The sequence below is a fragment of the Cryptomeria japonica genome, chromosome 2 (genome assembly GCF_030272615.1).
Source record: "Cryptomeria japonica chromosome 2, Sugi_1.0, whole genome shotgun sequence".
Lineage (NCBI taxonomy): Eukaryota > Viridiplantae > Streptophyta > Pinopsida > Cupressales > Cupressaceae > Cryptomeria > Cryptomeria japonica.
The window spans coordinates 170,120,575-170,133,894 of record NC_081406.1 but is presented as its reverse complement, the minus strand read 5'-3'; the positions used below and the strand labels follow the sequence as shown (position 1 = coordinate 170,133,894).

At 33.6% G+C, this 13,320-nt stretch overlaps 1 protein-coding gene across 1 annotated transcript; it reads right to left on the bottom strand.

Annotated features, from left to right (window-relative positions):
* Positions 1-7,014: 7,014 nt before the first annotated feature.
* On the bottom strand, positions 7,015-9,629 carry LOC131065945 (transcription repressor MYB5). The gene is made up of 3 exons (XM_058000549.2): positions 9,403-9,629; positions 8,789-8,918; positions 7,015-7,892 (listed from the first exon to the last, which is right to left on the bottom strand). Exons 1-3 carry the CDS (start codon positions 9,524-9,526, stop codon positions 7,292-7,294), a joined length of 855 nt encoding a protein of 284 aa, XP_057856532.1. The 5' UTR covers positions 9,527-9,629; the 3' UTR covers positions 7,015-7,291.
* Between the last annotated feature and the right edge of the window lie 3,691 nt (positions 9,630-13,320).

Below are 13,320 nucleotides of genomic sequence, written 5' to 3'. Positions count from 1 at the left end.
TATAGCAAATGTTCTTGGTCTCAGAGTAGCAACCTTCCCTAGAAAATTCCTCGGGATGCCTCTATTTGCAAGAATAAACAGAACATGCTATTGGGAGAGTCTAATTAATAAATGCAAAAGAAAGATGGAGGCTTGGCAAGGGAAGTGGTTGACATGAATAGGGAAAATTTTTATGATCACGGAAACATTATCAGTTTACTAGTATATTCAATGTCATGCATGAAACTTCCCAAAGCGGTAGAAGATACACTAAATCAGATCATGAGACAATTCTTTTGGAGTGGGATTAGAGACCAAAATAAGTTTTTACTGGTAGCATGGGATAAGGTTTGTTCCTTGGAGGATGCTAGGGGAATAGGATTGAGATAGTTGAAAATAATGAGCCTTTCTATGGGGCCTAAGTTAGTCTGGACCATATATGCAAGTGGACATCAAAGATGGGTCCAAATTCTTTGAAGGAAATATTTAAGACTCAAATGAAAACACTAGGATTTTGACAAGAAACCTGCTCGAGGGGTCTTCTATTTGGAATTACATTTTGGAATGCATAGATATTGTATCTCACCATGTCATATGGGAGGTTAGAAATTGAAGAAAGGCTTCATTCTGGTAAGACTCATGGGAAAAGGAAAAGACTTTGAAAGATGTTGCCAATTTGTTTATAATCAAGATTGAGACCATCAGGAAATGGGGAAAAAATATTAGTGATTATGGGAGAATGATTGAACATAATGGGAGTCCAACATGGGAGTGGAAGCCCCTGCAAGAGATCAATACCCCAAAGGATCATAAGGTAGTGTTAATGGAATTACTAAGAAAAAGGCAGTTCATGCCATCAAATGAGGAAGATGTCATTCGATGATGTGGGTTAAGCACTGAAAGCTACAAACTAAGCTTGGGATATAGATTGAAAGAAGAAATAATTGCTAAATAAAATTGGACAATCAACCTGATATGGAATAGATGCATCCTATCCAAGGCCAAAGTTTTCACATGGACAACCCTACAAAGGAATATTTTGACAAAAAATAGACTATAAAAGATGGGATCTATGGGCTAGGTAGGTGTGTGCTATGCCAGAGGGAGTGTGAAACAACTAACCAAATTCTTCTCAACTACAAATTTGTGAGTGAATGCTGGCAAATTTTCAAGACTAAACTAAATCTCCAATGCTCAATACACAATGACATTGTGGATTGGTTTAACATGTGGTCGATCATCAATACAAAGAGCTTATTTGAGTGCTTATGGAAAGTAATTCCCTCAAAAATTGTGCGGGAATTGTGGAAAGAAAGGAACAGACAAATTTTTCAAGGATTGCAAATGAACCCCATGCATATATGCCAAGAAATTGAAGGAGTAGTAATTGAATTAGTCAACAATGCAGTCAAGGCAAAAATAATTAAAACCAATGCTTTCACAAACTAGGATGATGAGATGCTCAAAATCTTTGACGACCTCAAAGTATCGAGAGTTGATGGAGCTACAAAGGAATAAAATAATAGAAATCCAAGAGAAGGCATGTACATTGGTTGGTTCATGAGTAGGGATGGATAAAAATCAATTTCGACGGAGCCCCTAGAGGTAATCTAGGCCTAATCAAGTGTGTGGAAAGGAATCAGGAAGGACAAATAATTATAGAAAGATCAATCCACATAGGAAAAACTATCAGTAATACTATTGAATTTAGGGTTGTGCTCGCAGGTTTATAGATGCACCTAGACATCAAAGTCATGAAGATACATCTTGAAGGAGACTTGTTGGTCATGATCAATATAATCAGACAATACAATATGCCAAATTGGAAATTGAAAAAAATGGTTAAGATTTATGCACATGTTTGGATGTGACAGATAGATTGGACAAAGACACATCAGATGCACAAGGAGCAATGCTGGTAGATGCACCACATTGATAGGAGTTATAAGTAGAACAAGTAGCACTAGATTGAAAATGAATCTCAAATCGACTCTGCATACTGTATAATTAGAGATTGCTATGTTAGACATGAGCTTCAAGACCAAATAGCTCCCAAAGCATGCAATGGGGGGACAAATGGCAAGAATTGGCTGAATGTAGTATTGGGCATTTAGTACTATCATCAAATGGAAAAAGAAGAGGGTAGGATAATGATTGATGATATCACATGTTGCCTTATCAAGACGATTGATGGGATAGTGAGCACAAGACATCTGAGGTGGCAACACTTATTTTCTTGACACGAAAGGTATGCCACACATCAAGGAATGTAGAGGATAATAATGCCTCATTATGTGAAAAACAAACTAAACATCAAAATAATATGTCTGCAAGGATATGTAGTATGAAGATAGGCGACAAATGAATAGATAAATGCTAGTGAGGGGTGAAGTCAAGCATTGTTTTGCTAGGGTAAATATGACATATGGGAGGAGAGCAAAGATGGAAACACCATTGATATTAGAGTCCATCAAGCAGATGATGTCCTTTTGGGAAAATTCATAGACAAATGGTTGCTCTTTGTTTTGTTTGTAAGATATCCCTTGGTACTACATGCCATGAAGAAAGTGCTTGGGAGAGACTTTCTATGGGCATACCACAAATACAGGTTCAATATAGATATAACGACTATGTTCTTTGCCATGGCATTATATCTCGAGGTGACCAAGGCTTGTGTGAAGAAATTGTGCTAGAAGTTTTTCAAACATACCTATTTGGGGGGGAATGATGCAGTGTTGGACAATGTTGACAAGAAGCTGATGGTGCACATGCCACAATTTATTACTATATGACCCGTAGGTGTGAAGGCAACGTCCAAAAATTCCCACTTGTGTGGATGATAGAAATAGAAAAAGTGCAAGAACATAGGGGGGAACTGAGAGGAGCCCGATTTTCCTAGAATGCCTAGCAAACATTCTACATCCTCCACCAGAAGAATGGGTCAAAGAGTGCATGGAGATGGAGGGGATGTTGGTGGAAAGTGATAGTGAGGAGGAGAGTATGGAGACAAAGATTCTAGTGCTGCCAGAAAGTGAACAAGAGTGGATTGAGGAGGACTCCAGAGATGTGGAAGAAGTTGCTAGAAGATCGACCCATGTTGAATGTGGGTTTGAATACCCAGTGGTGGCTATGGTAGAAGTGATGAAGTGTGTGAGAAGGGTGGAAGAGGCTCTAGATAGTGAATATGATGAGGTCTCCATTCATGAAGCATGCAAAGGACAATAGAAGACACTTGCAAACACAAGTGGGGAGCTGAGGAGGTCTCAGAGCCAGTGTTTAAACAAGAAGGCAAGAAAGGCCTAAAAATTGTGTTTTGTTGTTGCTTTTAAATATAGATTGTAATTTCTACTTTTCAAGTGGGTGTTGAAGATAACTCTATAGGTAGGTTGTTGCAATTTTGATATATCCAACTGTGGATTATGGGTAGATAGGTAGTTATATTGATATGACTTATCATTAACATCTGTTTCATAAGTGAATAAGCCATTTTGCAAAAATAATTATTTTTTTAAGCAGGTTTAAAATTAATACAAAGGGTGCTGGCCCATACCAGGGATTTGAACTTGTGACCTTTCTTTCAAGAGCACATGTTCTCCACCACTAGGCCAACTCAAGTTGTACTTTAAGATTATATTTTTTATTATATTTATGTAATATTAATTATAATTCTCACATGAGTAAAAATATTATAATTAATTATAATATAATAGAAACATTATAGTAAAAATTATGATTAAATAATTAAAATTTTATGATTAAAAACTTATCAATTTTTTTGTAGATATTAAAATGATTAAAAACAAATTATGATTCTAAAAAATAGACATCTATTTTTTTAAAATCTTATATAATTTTTTTGATCGATGAAACTCAACCTAAGGGGGTTGCACCCTTGTATTAGAATCAAAATATATTACATATTGTATCTCTATCCATATAATCTTATCAGACTACTGAGCCATGACTATCCAACCCATCTACTATCACCTACTGCACTTCCCTATGGTGGCATAGCCCTATACTACCAATGGTATCATTTCTAACTCCAATATTTACACCTATTAAAAATACTTCTACAAAAAAGTGTCCAACCTTTATGGCTTCAACATATGTTTTTCACCAAAAAATAAGAAATGCACAATTAAACCAACAAACCTCACTTGACATTCTAAACATCTAAAATTATCCTTTAATTAATTAAATATTTATTATTTATTTAATCAGTTTCCACTTCTCTTCTAGATTAAATAAATATTTAAACCTTTCTTCTATTAATTAAATAAATACTTTTATTTATTTAATTAATTTATTTACCTTTTTCTTCTTATCCACATGACAACATATCTCCCTAAATTACCTACCCCTCAATTTTATCCCTTCATTTCAAATTAACCTCTCAATCCTATTCACCCTTAGCTTCTACCTTTCACCTTTTAAATCCTATTGAGTCTCTTTCATCTATGTGATCTTGGCCATTCATAATCCCACCTCTTAATATAAACCCTTGATTCTCTTGAAGATTTTTATAGCAGAGGTTTTTTCCTTCCATTTTGGAGAATCAAGCAATCATTGGAGTACCCAGATTATGTTAAAATTATTCTAACATACATCATTAAGAAACCACACTCCATTCTTTCATTACCTCTTATACAAGTGAAACACAAATTTGAGGGCAATACTATCAAATACAAGATCATGGAGGATAGGAGAACAATAAAGACAAGCTTGGTGGATGTGTGAAAGGTAGGCATAAGCTAAACTAGCTCCAAAACAACCAAATCGTACATCGTGTTATTGATCGCTTGGAAAATCATAGTCGTAGCTTGCAAAATCAATAGTGTATAATGTGCAACTAAATTTCGTGTTTTGCACTTTCCGTGCAAACGTATTGTGTTTTTAGAGTCAGAATAGCTACATCCTAAAGGTATGCGTTATTTGATTTCATTAGTATTTGCATGTTTGATAGATTCTTCATTGCTGTTGTGTTGAATTAGTTTGTAAATCTAAGATTAGTGGTTGGCTTAGTTAAGATTTACAAATTATTTCAATGACATGAACAACCAACTTGGTCCGACCTTAGAGAATGCTCCCCAGGAACCATTCCAATGACATGGACAACCAACTTGTGGCTTGTCTTTTAAGCACCCTAAGCATCCCTGGTTTTGTTATTTCACCCCAAAATGCCATCTATCTCTTTCCACAAACCATCTTAACCATGTCCATATTGCCTTGTATGTCGGGATTAAAATTACACATGCTTCTGTCTCGAACCTCCCAACACCTCCATTATGAAAACATAAATGCTTATGTCTTGCCACAACTCGATCATCATATTTTATAATTTATGCATTGTTTTTCGTCATCCTTCCCTTTCCACTTGGTATCACTAGGAATATCGACATTGCCTTGCAATAATTAGGATTGCATCATTTGCACAATGGTCATCTTTGCCACTTTCTGAACTAAGTCATCTACCACATCTCGCCTCCCTATAAATGTGGCTGGCTTATACTACTCAGAAGCCATTTTGCCTACCGCTAGTTTTGTGTGTATTCTTGTTTGATAGAATTGATAGTAAGAAGGAAGTCGCCCTCCAAGTGAATCTTGTTTGCCTTTTGCTCTCAAGCACATTGCAGAGCCATAAGGGCCTCTTGAAATTCAGCCTTGTTATTCATCCCCTTTTCTAGATATTTAGATTTAGATGTAATGATTCTTCCTTGGTGGTCACAAAGTAGGCATCTTACTTCACACTCTTCTCGATTGCTTATAGATGTACCATCGAAGTTCACCTTTAACCATCCCTCATATTTTCCTTCCAAATGCCTTCCTTTTAGGAATTGACAAAATGATGGATTCATTGAGCCCCCTGAACTGAGGGTATTCTTATGCAAATTTTAATTATAAAGTTTAGTATTATTAATTTAAGTATAGAGTTGTATTTATATTTTCACATATACTAAAAATAAAAAGAATATCATATAAATAAAAAGCAAAAGCTAAAATAATGCCTAAAAATTGAATAATCTTCCTAAAATCCAATTTAATACAAAACATAAAGTAATACTTTTTTTTAAAAATGATATAAATCCAATCCATCAATTTCATTTAAATATCGTTACCACAATTTATATGTAAATAGTTTATAGGATGTGATTTTAATGTTTTTAATTGTAAGTGCATTGGGTGCCCTACAATGTGAGGAGTCTTTTTAAGGTTTTATGAAAAAGAACCTTTAACAAAATTTGCAACAAGATAATGTTTTTCATTTCTGTTAGGTATTTGCTTGTATTGTAAAGAAATTGGTCAATAGCTTTGAGTACATGTCACAAGCTTTTTCAGATTGTTTTCTTTTTAGGGGAGAGCATTCACCATTGCTCACATTAATCTATAGGCATTTGTTTTGAGTTGTCTCTGGATTTTGTAAAAGAAGGAAAGTTCTAGAGTTTAAGTTCTGTTGGCTTAATTTTTTATTTTATAAATTGTTATTTGAGATCGTGCGATTATTTGGATGTTAAGAAAAATAGGGGAAGGGATTTGGTAATGAATTGTATCAATAGTTATTATGGCGTTGTATATATTTTTATGGAGGTTTGTCCATAAATTCATTTTTAATTTGCTAGGTAAGCATGAGAACCTCTTTGACTAATAGAAATTTAATAAAGAATCAATAAATGTATATTTAGACTTTAAGTTAAATTAGTGATTGAGAAATAAATATTAATAGATATTTAATAAAGAATCAATGTATGTATAATTAAACATTTCATAAGCAAAGAGACAAACAATCATATAAAGATATATATAAAATTATTAGTAATACATATTTTGGTGTATAAACTTTTATCTGATTTTTTTGACAACTCAACAAAGATGTGATTGATTGGACTATATAATCCATACCTATAACTTTAAACACTAACTTTAAACTCTTAATTCATATTAAAAAACATGCTATTTAAAAAAAAAATTCAATGCACCATTTTAAAATATAATAATACCATTTAAAAACTTGAGGTACATAAAGTAGGTTCATTCTCTCCTTTAATAAGAGGAGTTTCTGTTTTTTTCAATTGTTTGTTTTTCGCAAGAAAATGATTTGACTTAAAACAACAAACCTTCTTACACGCTTTTTTTTTTTCATTCAATATATTTCGTAAAACTTACATACAGTGATCATGGACAATGAATTTTTTTATTTGCCATGTTTATACTACATATCTATCAAACAGTAATACAACATATCAGCTTATTTGGGCAGCTTAAGCTTGACAAGTAGCCAAGTTAGATTTAGAATAACAAGGGCCAAAGCAGATCAGTTGAGGCATAGGTGCTTGTTTCCATATTCATATTCATCCAGATCCATGGTATTGGTATTATTGTTGAATGCTGACACAATATCAAACCTTGAGTCCCACCACTGATAAGAAAGTAAGAGTTCTGAATTCTGATTTGTCAAGTAAGTTTCAGACTGCACAGGAAATGACAGAGGACAGTGACTATTTGAGTACAACCCAGAGCCATCCTGATAGAGATCAGAATAGGAGAAGACATACTCTGGCATATTAGGAGTAGAGGAAGCTGTGATACCCATCTCTCCACCTGCAATACCCATCAATGGGAAGTAGTTCAAACTGGGAATGTTTTTAATTGAGGAATTTGACAGTTCCCCTATCATGAAACCCTCCAAGTTTTCTATTGCAGTAGAATTTTCTGTGTAAGCTACAGTTTCAACATTGTGACCATCCTGGTAAGCACTTTTTGGCTTGTTACATGAAGCTACTGCTTTTACAACAGGCGCATGTTGTTTAACAGAAGTAAATCCATTGGAAGATTTCTTGCTCAAATGGGTATTCCAGTAGTTCTTGATATCATTATCAGTTCTGCCTGGTATACGCCCTGCAATTAATGACCACCTGCAATAATAGAAGTTCAATTTCATAGTCAGTAACTGCTTAGATAGATCCATCACAAGATGCAAAGTTTATAAAAGCTTAAATGAGATTCAGAAAAGAAACACATTAGGCTTCATCACACATATGGTCAAATATACCCTAAATTTCATCTTAAACCAAAAATAATTGAAGCTAGCTATGAGGTTATGAGCTTTTACTGTAAAATTTGATGTCCATAGAAAGTAAAACAAGCCTAAGATAAATAAAGTCTTATAGGCAAACTAAGTTGGCGTAAGGTATGTTGAAAGTCAACGCATATCATCTTTCACAAACGTTCATGTGCTCAGGGATAAGTGGATTGGCCAGGTTGGACTCCTTTGGAATCTGGTTATAAGGCCAATATCTACATAATTTTTTGGGTATATATAGAAATGAAATTTGATCACAGGGTGGATTGGTATATCCTACATTTCATCTTAAACCAAAAGGGTTGAAGCTAGCTATTAGCGTAAAATTGGATGCCCATAGAAATAATATTGTTTATAGGTTTTACAAACTAATTTGGCACAAAGATATGCATTTCATCTATTGATGATAAAAAGGTGACATAATCAAATTCAAAAACAATATAATCACTTTCACAAACATTCATGTGTTCAAAAATAAGTGGATTGACAAGGTTGGACTCCTTTGAAATATGGGAATCAGCCAATATCTAAATAATTTTTAAGATAAATAAAAATAAAATCAAAAAATGATTGGCAGGGTCAGATTCACTTCTCACAGTTATGTAATGTCATGACAAATCCACATGACAAATCCACCCTTGTTATGATGGGATTTCATTTCTATTTAGAGTCTAGACTGATCTAAAGAATAATTAGATCGCATAACTGTGAAAAGTGATGTTCCATTACCTGTTTCCAAGCAGTTTATGTAGTCTTATTATAAGCTCTTCTTCATCTGGTGAAATGTTACCTCGCTTGACCTTCGGACTAAGGTAATTCAACCATCGTAGTCTGCAACTCTTTCCACAACGCCTTAAACCTATATACAATCAGATTATAGTTAAATTCGATAAACATGAGATTTTTACAGTTCTATGATATTTTTAGATCTCTTACAGCTTATTATAGTTTTAGATTTCACACTGTGATCTATGATAGAAAGAGGAAATGACGATTAACTATATCCTAATAAGTGAGGTTTTTGGATTTAATTCAGTGAATTTTTTTTTTTTTAGCATTCTTTGATCTATTATAAAGAGAATTAAAAGACATAAATGAATTAATTGCAGACCAAGGTAGAATTAAAAAATAAGAAAGGAAGGAAAAAATAGCTCAAGTTAGAAGGAAGGCCACAAGCTTTGTCAAAGGTTAAAACTACAAGAGGCACAAACTTGAGCAATCTATGATGAAGCATAGGATTCTCTTGTTCACAAAAAGGGATCTATATTTGCATGAAATGGGTTGGCTAGGATGTATTCTAGAACATTACCCAGAAGCTACAAATCTGCTCAGGCTGATCCTACCTGTCTTGCTAGGGACAGCACGCCAGCGCCCTTCTCCATGTTCTTGGATAAACTTGTACAAGACAAGATCTTCCTCTGGTGTCCATGGCCCTTTTTTAAGCCCATCTTGTGCATTATGTCCCATTACCTTAGTATAGTCTAATCCAGGAACAAATGAACCAGAAATCTTCCAAAGCTAGTATCTCAAAACTAGATAGGCCTGGAAGCAACTCAATTGCAAATGAAATTCACTTACTAAAGGCACAACAACATTTATCACCCCAGATCTCATGGAGGGCCCTCGTATCAAATTAGAAGTCATATTTTATACAACTCTTGTTTTACATGCGTCATGAGATGGCAGAGAGAACCCACAATCCCCCAAAAGGGAAACAAAACATTTAATTGAAGGCGACTGCTGCAACTTACCTCCTTGTCTAGTATTCCTTGTCATGTAAACTTTTATAAAAGCTGAAAGCTCTAAAACCCAATAAGTAGCCTTGCAATAATTTTTGTTTAAAATAGTACAGTTCACCTGCATGTTACTGAGCTTTCCAGTTCAATTGATGAAAGCTCAATAACTCATGGGTTTCAGCGTTTGCTTTCCAGTTCAATTGATGAAACTTTTTTTAAATCAACTTTCTTTTTCCTATGACAAAAGCTTCCCAACTGCAAGTAAAACTAAGGTATTTTGACTGTTTTGTTGTCGTGATGTATAAGTACCTAATGGTAATTTCTTATTCAGGCACCTACTCAGTTTCGAAAAACTTCACATTTTTCAAAGAAATTGCAGACCTTCCACTGACGTCCATGATAATGATTGCAGGAAAAGACTGAACAGAGCTGTGAGGGAATGACAGCCTGACAGGAATCTTCGCAATGATAATGGCAGTACTGCTTCGGGACGGGGAAATATTTTGCTTAGGCTCTGGTAGCTGAAATTTCTAAGACCGTTTTGAAGGGAAAAATTTGAAGCGTTTGTAGTTGATAATAAAAGGTGAGTTTTGGATCGTTTTGGTAGAATAGATATACATGAAGATAGTTTCGAGATTCAATTGTGTTAGTTTTTGCATCAACATTTTGGATTATCCTTTATGATCTATTATCAGGATGAAGTAGTGCTAGTAGTACTATCAAGAGTAAAAATCAGGTAGTCTTTGGTTTTAGTTGAAGAGTTTTCAGGGATGGTTAGAACTCCTAAATCAGATAGCAAAAGCATATTGTGGATGATATAATTTTTTTTGATTAAAAAAGAAAAAGAAAAAAAAAAGAGTCCTTTTATAGAGATTTTTAAATTTTAAAAATAAAGATTTATAAATTTTGATTGATAGGAATAGGAGAGTGATCAAAATATTGATTTTAATTTCCATTTAAATATAATTACTATAAATTTGTAGGAATCAAGGAGATGTTTATTACTATGGTATGAATGTCCCAAAAACTTTAACTTTGATCTTTGTTATGATTAGATTTAAGATTCATTTAAAGGATTTTATAATACATTAAATAAATATTAAGACAGAGATTTTCAATATGAATATATTTAAAAGTGTTATAATAAATTAGAGTAATTTAAATTAATTAGAAATTTTAAGAATTAAATAATAATTAATATAAATGTGTCAATAGTGGCATGGTGTGATGGTTAAGTTGTGGTGTTGTTGTTCTTGACATCAAGGTTCAAACCCTACTTTCAGGGCCCATTGGTCCCTTGTTTGTGACCTTACCACTTCATAGCTCTAAGTCAAAAGCCTTTACCTTGCCTTTGAAAAAACAAAATTAATATAAGGGGGTTATAGAAATTACATATTTGTTATAGTCCTCATATTTTTTAAAGATAAAGCCTAATCTTTGTTGTTTTCTTTTTTGCTACTTATTTGAGAGGTATATTCACCTTTATTTTGGATGCTATACATTATTTTATTTTTTTGATGAATAAGCGTTTATATTAAAAATTTATAAAATAGTGTTATGTATTCACATAGGCAACAACCTAAAGCATAAAATATAACCAATGTCACTAAGTGACAAGAGTAGTAGTGAGGGGAGGCAAAGGATCCCAGTCATTGACTTTAGCCATACATATGTGAGATCCAAAATGAAATTAGAAAATTCAAGTGATGAACAATTTGTTGTAGCTACTACACCAATATTCCAATAGAAGATTGTATCTTATTTACCATTTTTACAATCATTGTTATATTTTTATTTTACAATAATTGTTATAGCATTTTTTGATTTAATACTCAATGTTTTTAACAATGTTTAGTAGTACTTATGATTTTAAACTTGTCAGTATTGATCACGAGTATCAATAATTGAACGAAATGTTTTCCTTAGATCTAAAATACAACAATTCATGTGATTTTAGACTTGTTAGTATTGATCACGTGTATCAATAATTGACCAAAATGTATTCCTTAGATCTGAAATACAGCAATTCATGTGATGCCATGTCATGGCACCAATAAAACATGACTTAATGCACAACTATCGATTTGACATTTTTGGGACCATTTTAGATGCCCTAACAAAAAACATGCTGATGTGTCATCATATTTGATGATGTGTACTTGAAACTTTAGTTACAAAAAGGAGACTTGCCAAACAAGTAAAAAATTGAAAGTGATTTAAAATTGCCTTGTAAGATTTTGAAAAGTGCAAAATTAAGATGCTCAACTATTGAATTCTCTTCCCAAATGACACCAATCCTTGTATTTCTTATCCATGTAAACTTCCACAGGGCTTTTTGTTGTTCCAACATTCTTGATTAAGTCTATGGAATTTGATAAAAGGGTTGAAATCATAGAATTGTCTACGTTATTTAGGCATGTTAGAGTCTTGCAAAAAATCAATTTAGTTCTTTCATAATATTTTAAAATCTTTTGGCCAAATTTGAGCTAGATTGTTTCTTGGTTTAGAATTTTGTGTGTTTCTATTCTTTATTGAACATATAGTTTTATCCTTTATTTAAAGAATCTTATATATATAGTTGGATTGGTTTAAAGGGACCAAAATACTAAGAAAGGGGGGGGGGGGGGAGGGGGGTGAATCAATATTCCTACAAATACTAATTTTTTTACCAAACTTAACCTTTTCGATCAAACTAACCAAATATACTTAAGACACATGAAACAACAAATGTAGAATAAACATGTAAATCATAACCACAAAAGGAACACCAGATTTTGTATGTGGAAAACCCAAATGAGAAAAACCACAGAGAGTGTTAACTCTTAGGAGAATATAACCAGTTATATAGAGTTTTACAAAAAGGGTGGCTTACTACCGAGTGGCTCACTACTAGATTACAAAAATGGCTCACTGTCGAACTACTCACTGCAAAGATACAAAAGATGACTAATTGCCAGAATTCTCACAACAACATAAATGGTTGAACTGAAGAGGATTGCATCTCCAAATGCATGAGACCAGTTCCAAGATTAATCTTAGTTTACAAATTTTCTCTACCTCTATACCATATTTGGTGAAAGATCTTTGTACAACTATCCTTTAGAATTTGCAGCAGGTCTGGTAGAGGACTACTGCAATACTCCAATACTACCTGCACTTCTGATTCCACACTAATTGCCTTTGTTGTCCGCAACTCACTACTTCTCTGCTATCTTCGCTGCTATGTCTCCTTTGCTACTCACACACACACACCTCATAACTTCCTCGCTTCTATATCACACATCACATGCTTCTACATATATACTAGAGAACATATACACCAGGATAATGTGTTGACCTTGTTAAACATGTTATCCAATAAAAACATAAACAAGACAACCACGTCGACCTCTGCAAGATCTTTACATGCTTCATAATTCATACTTCATTTGCCAATGCATATACTGAGATTACCGAAATGGGACAGGGTCATCCGGACCCAAAGATATTGACCCATTATCACAAAAATCAAACACAACATCTCCA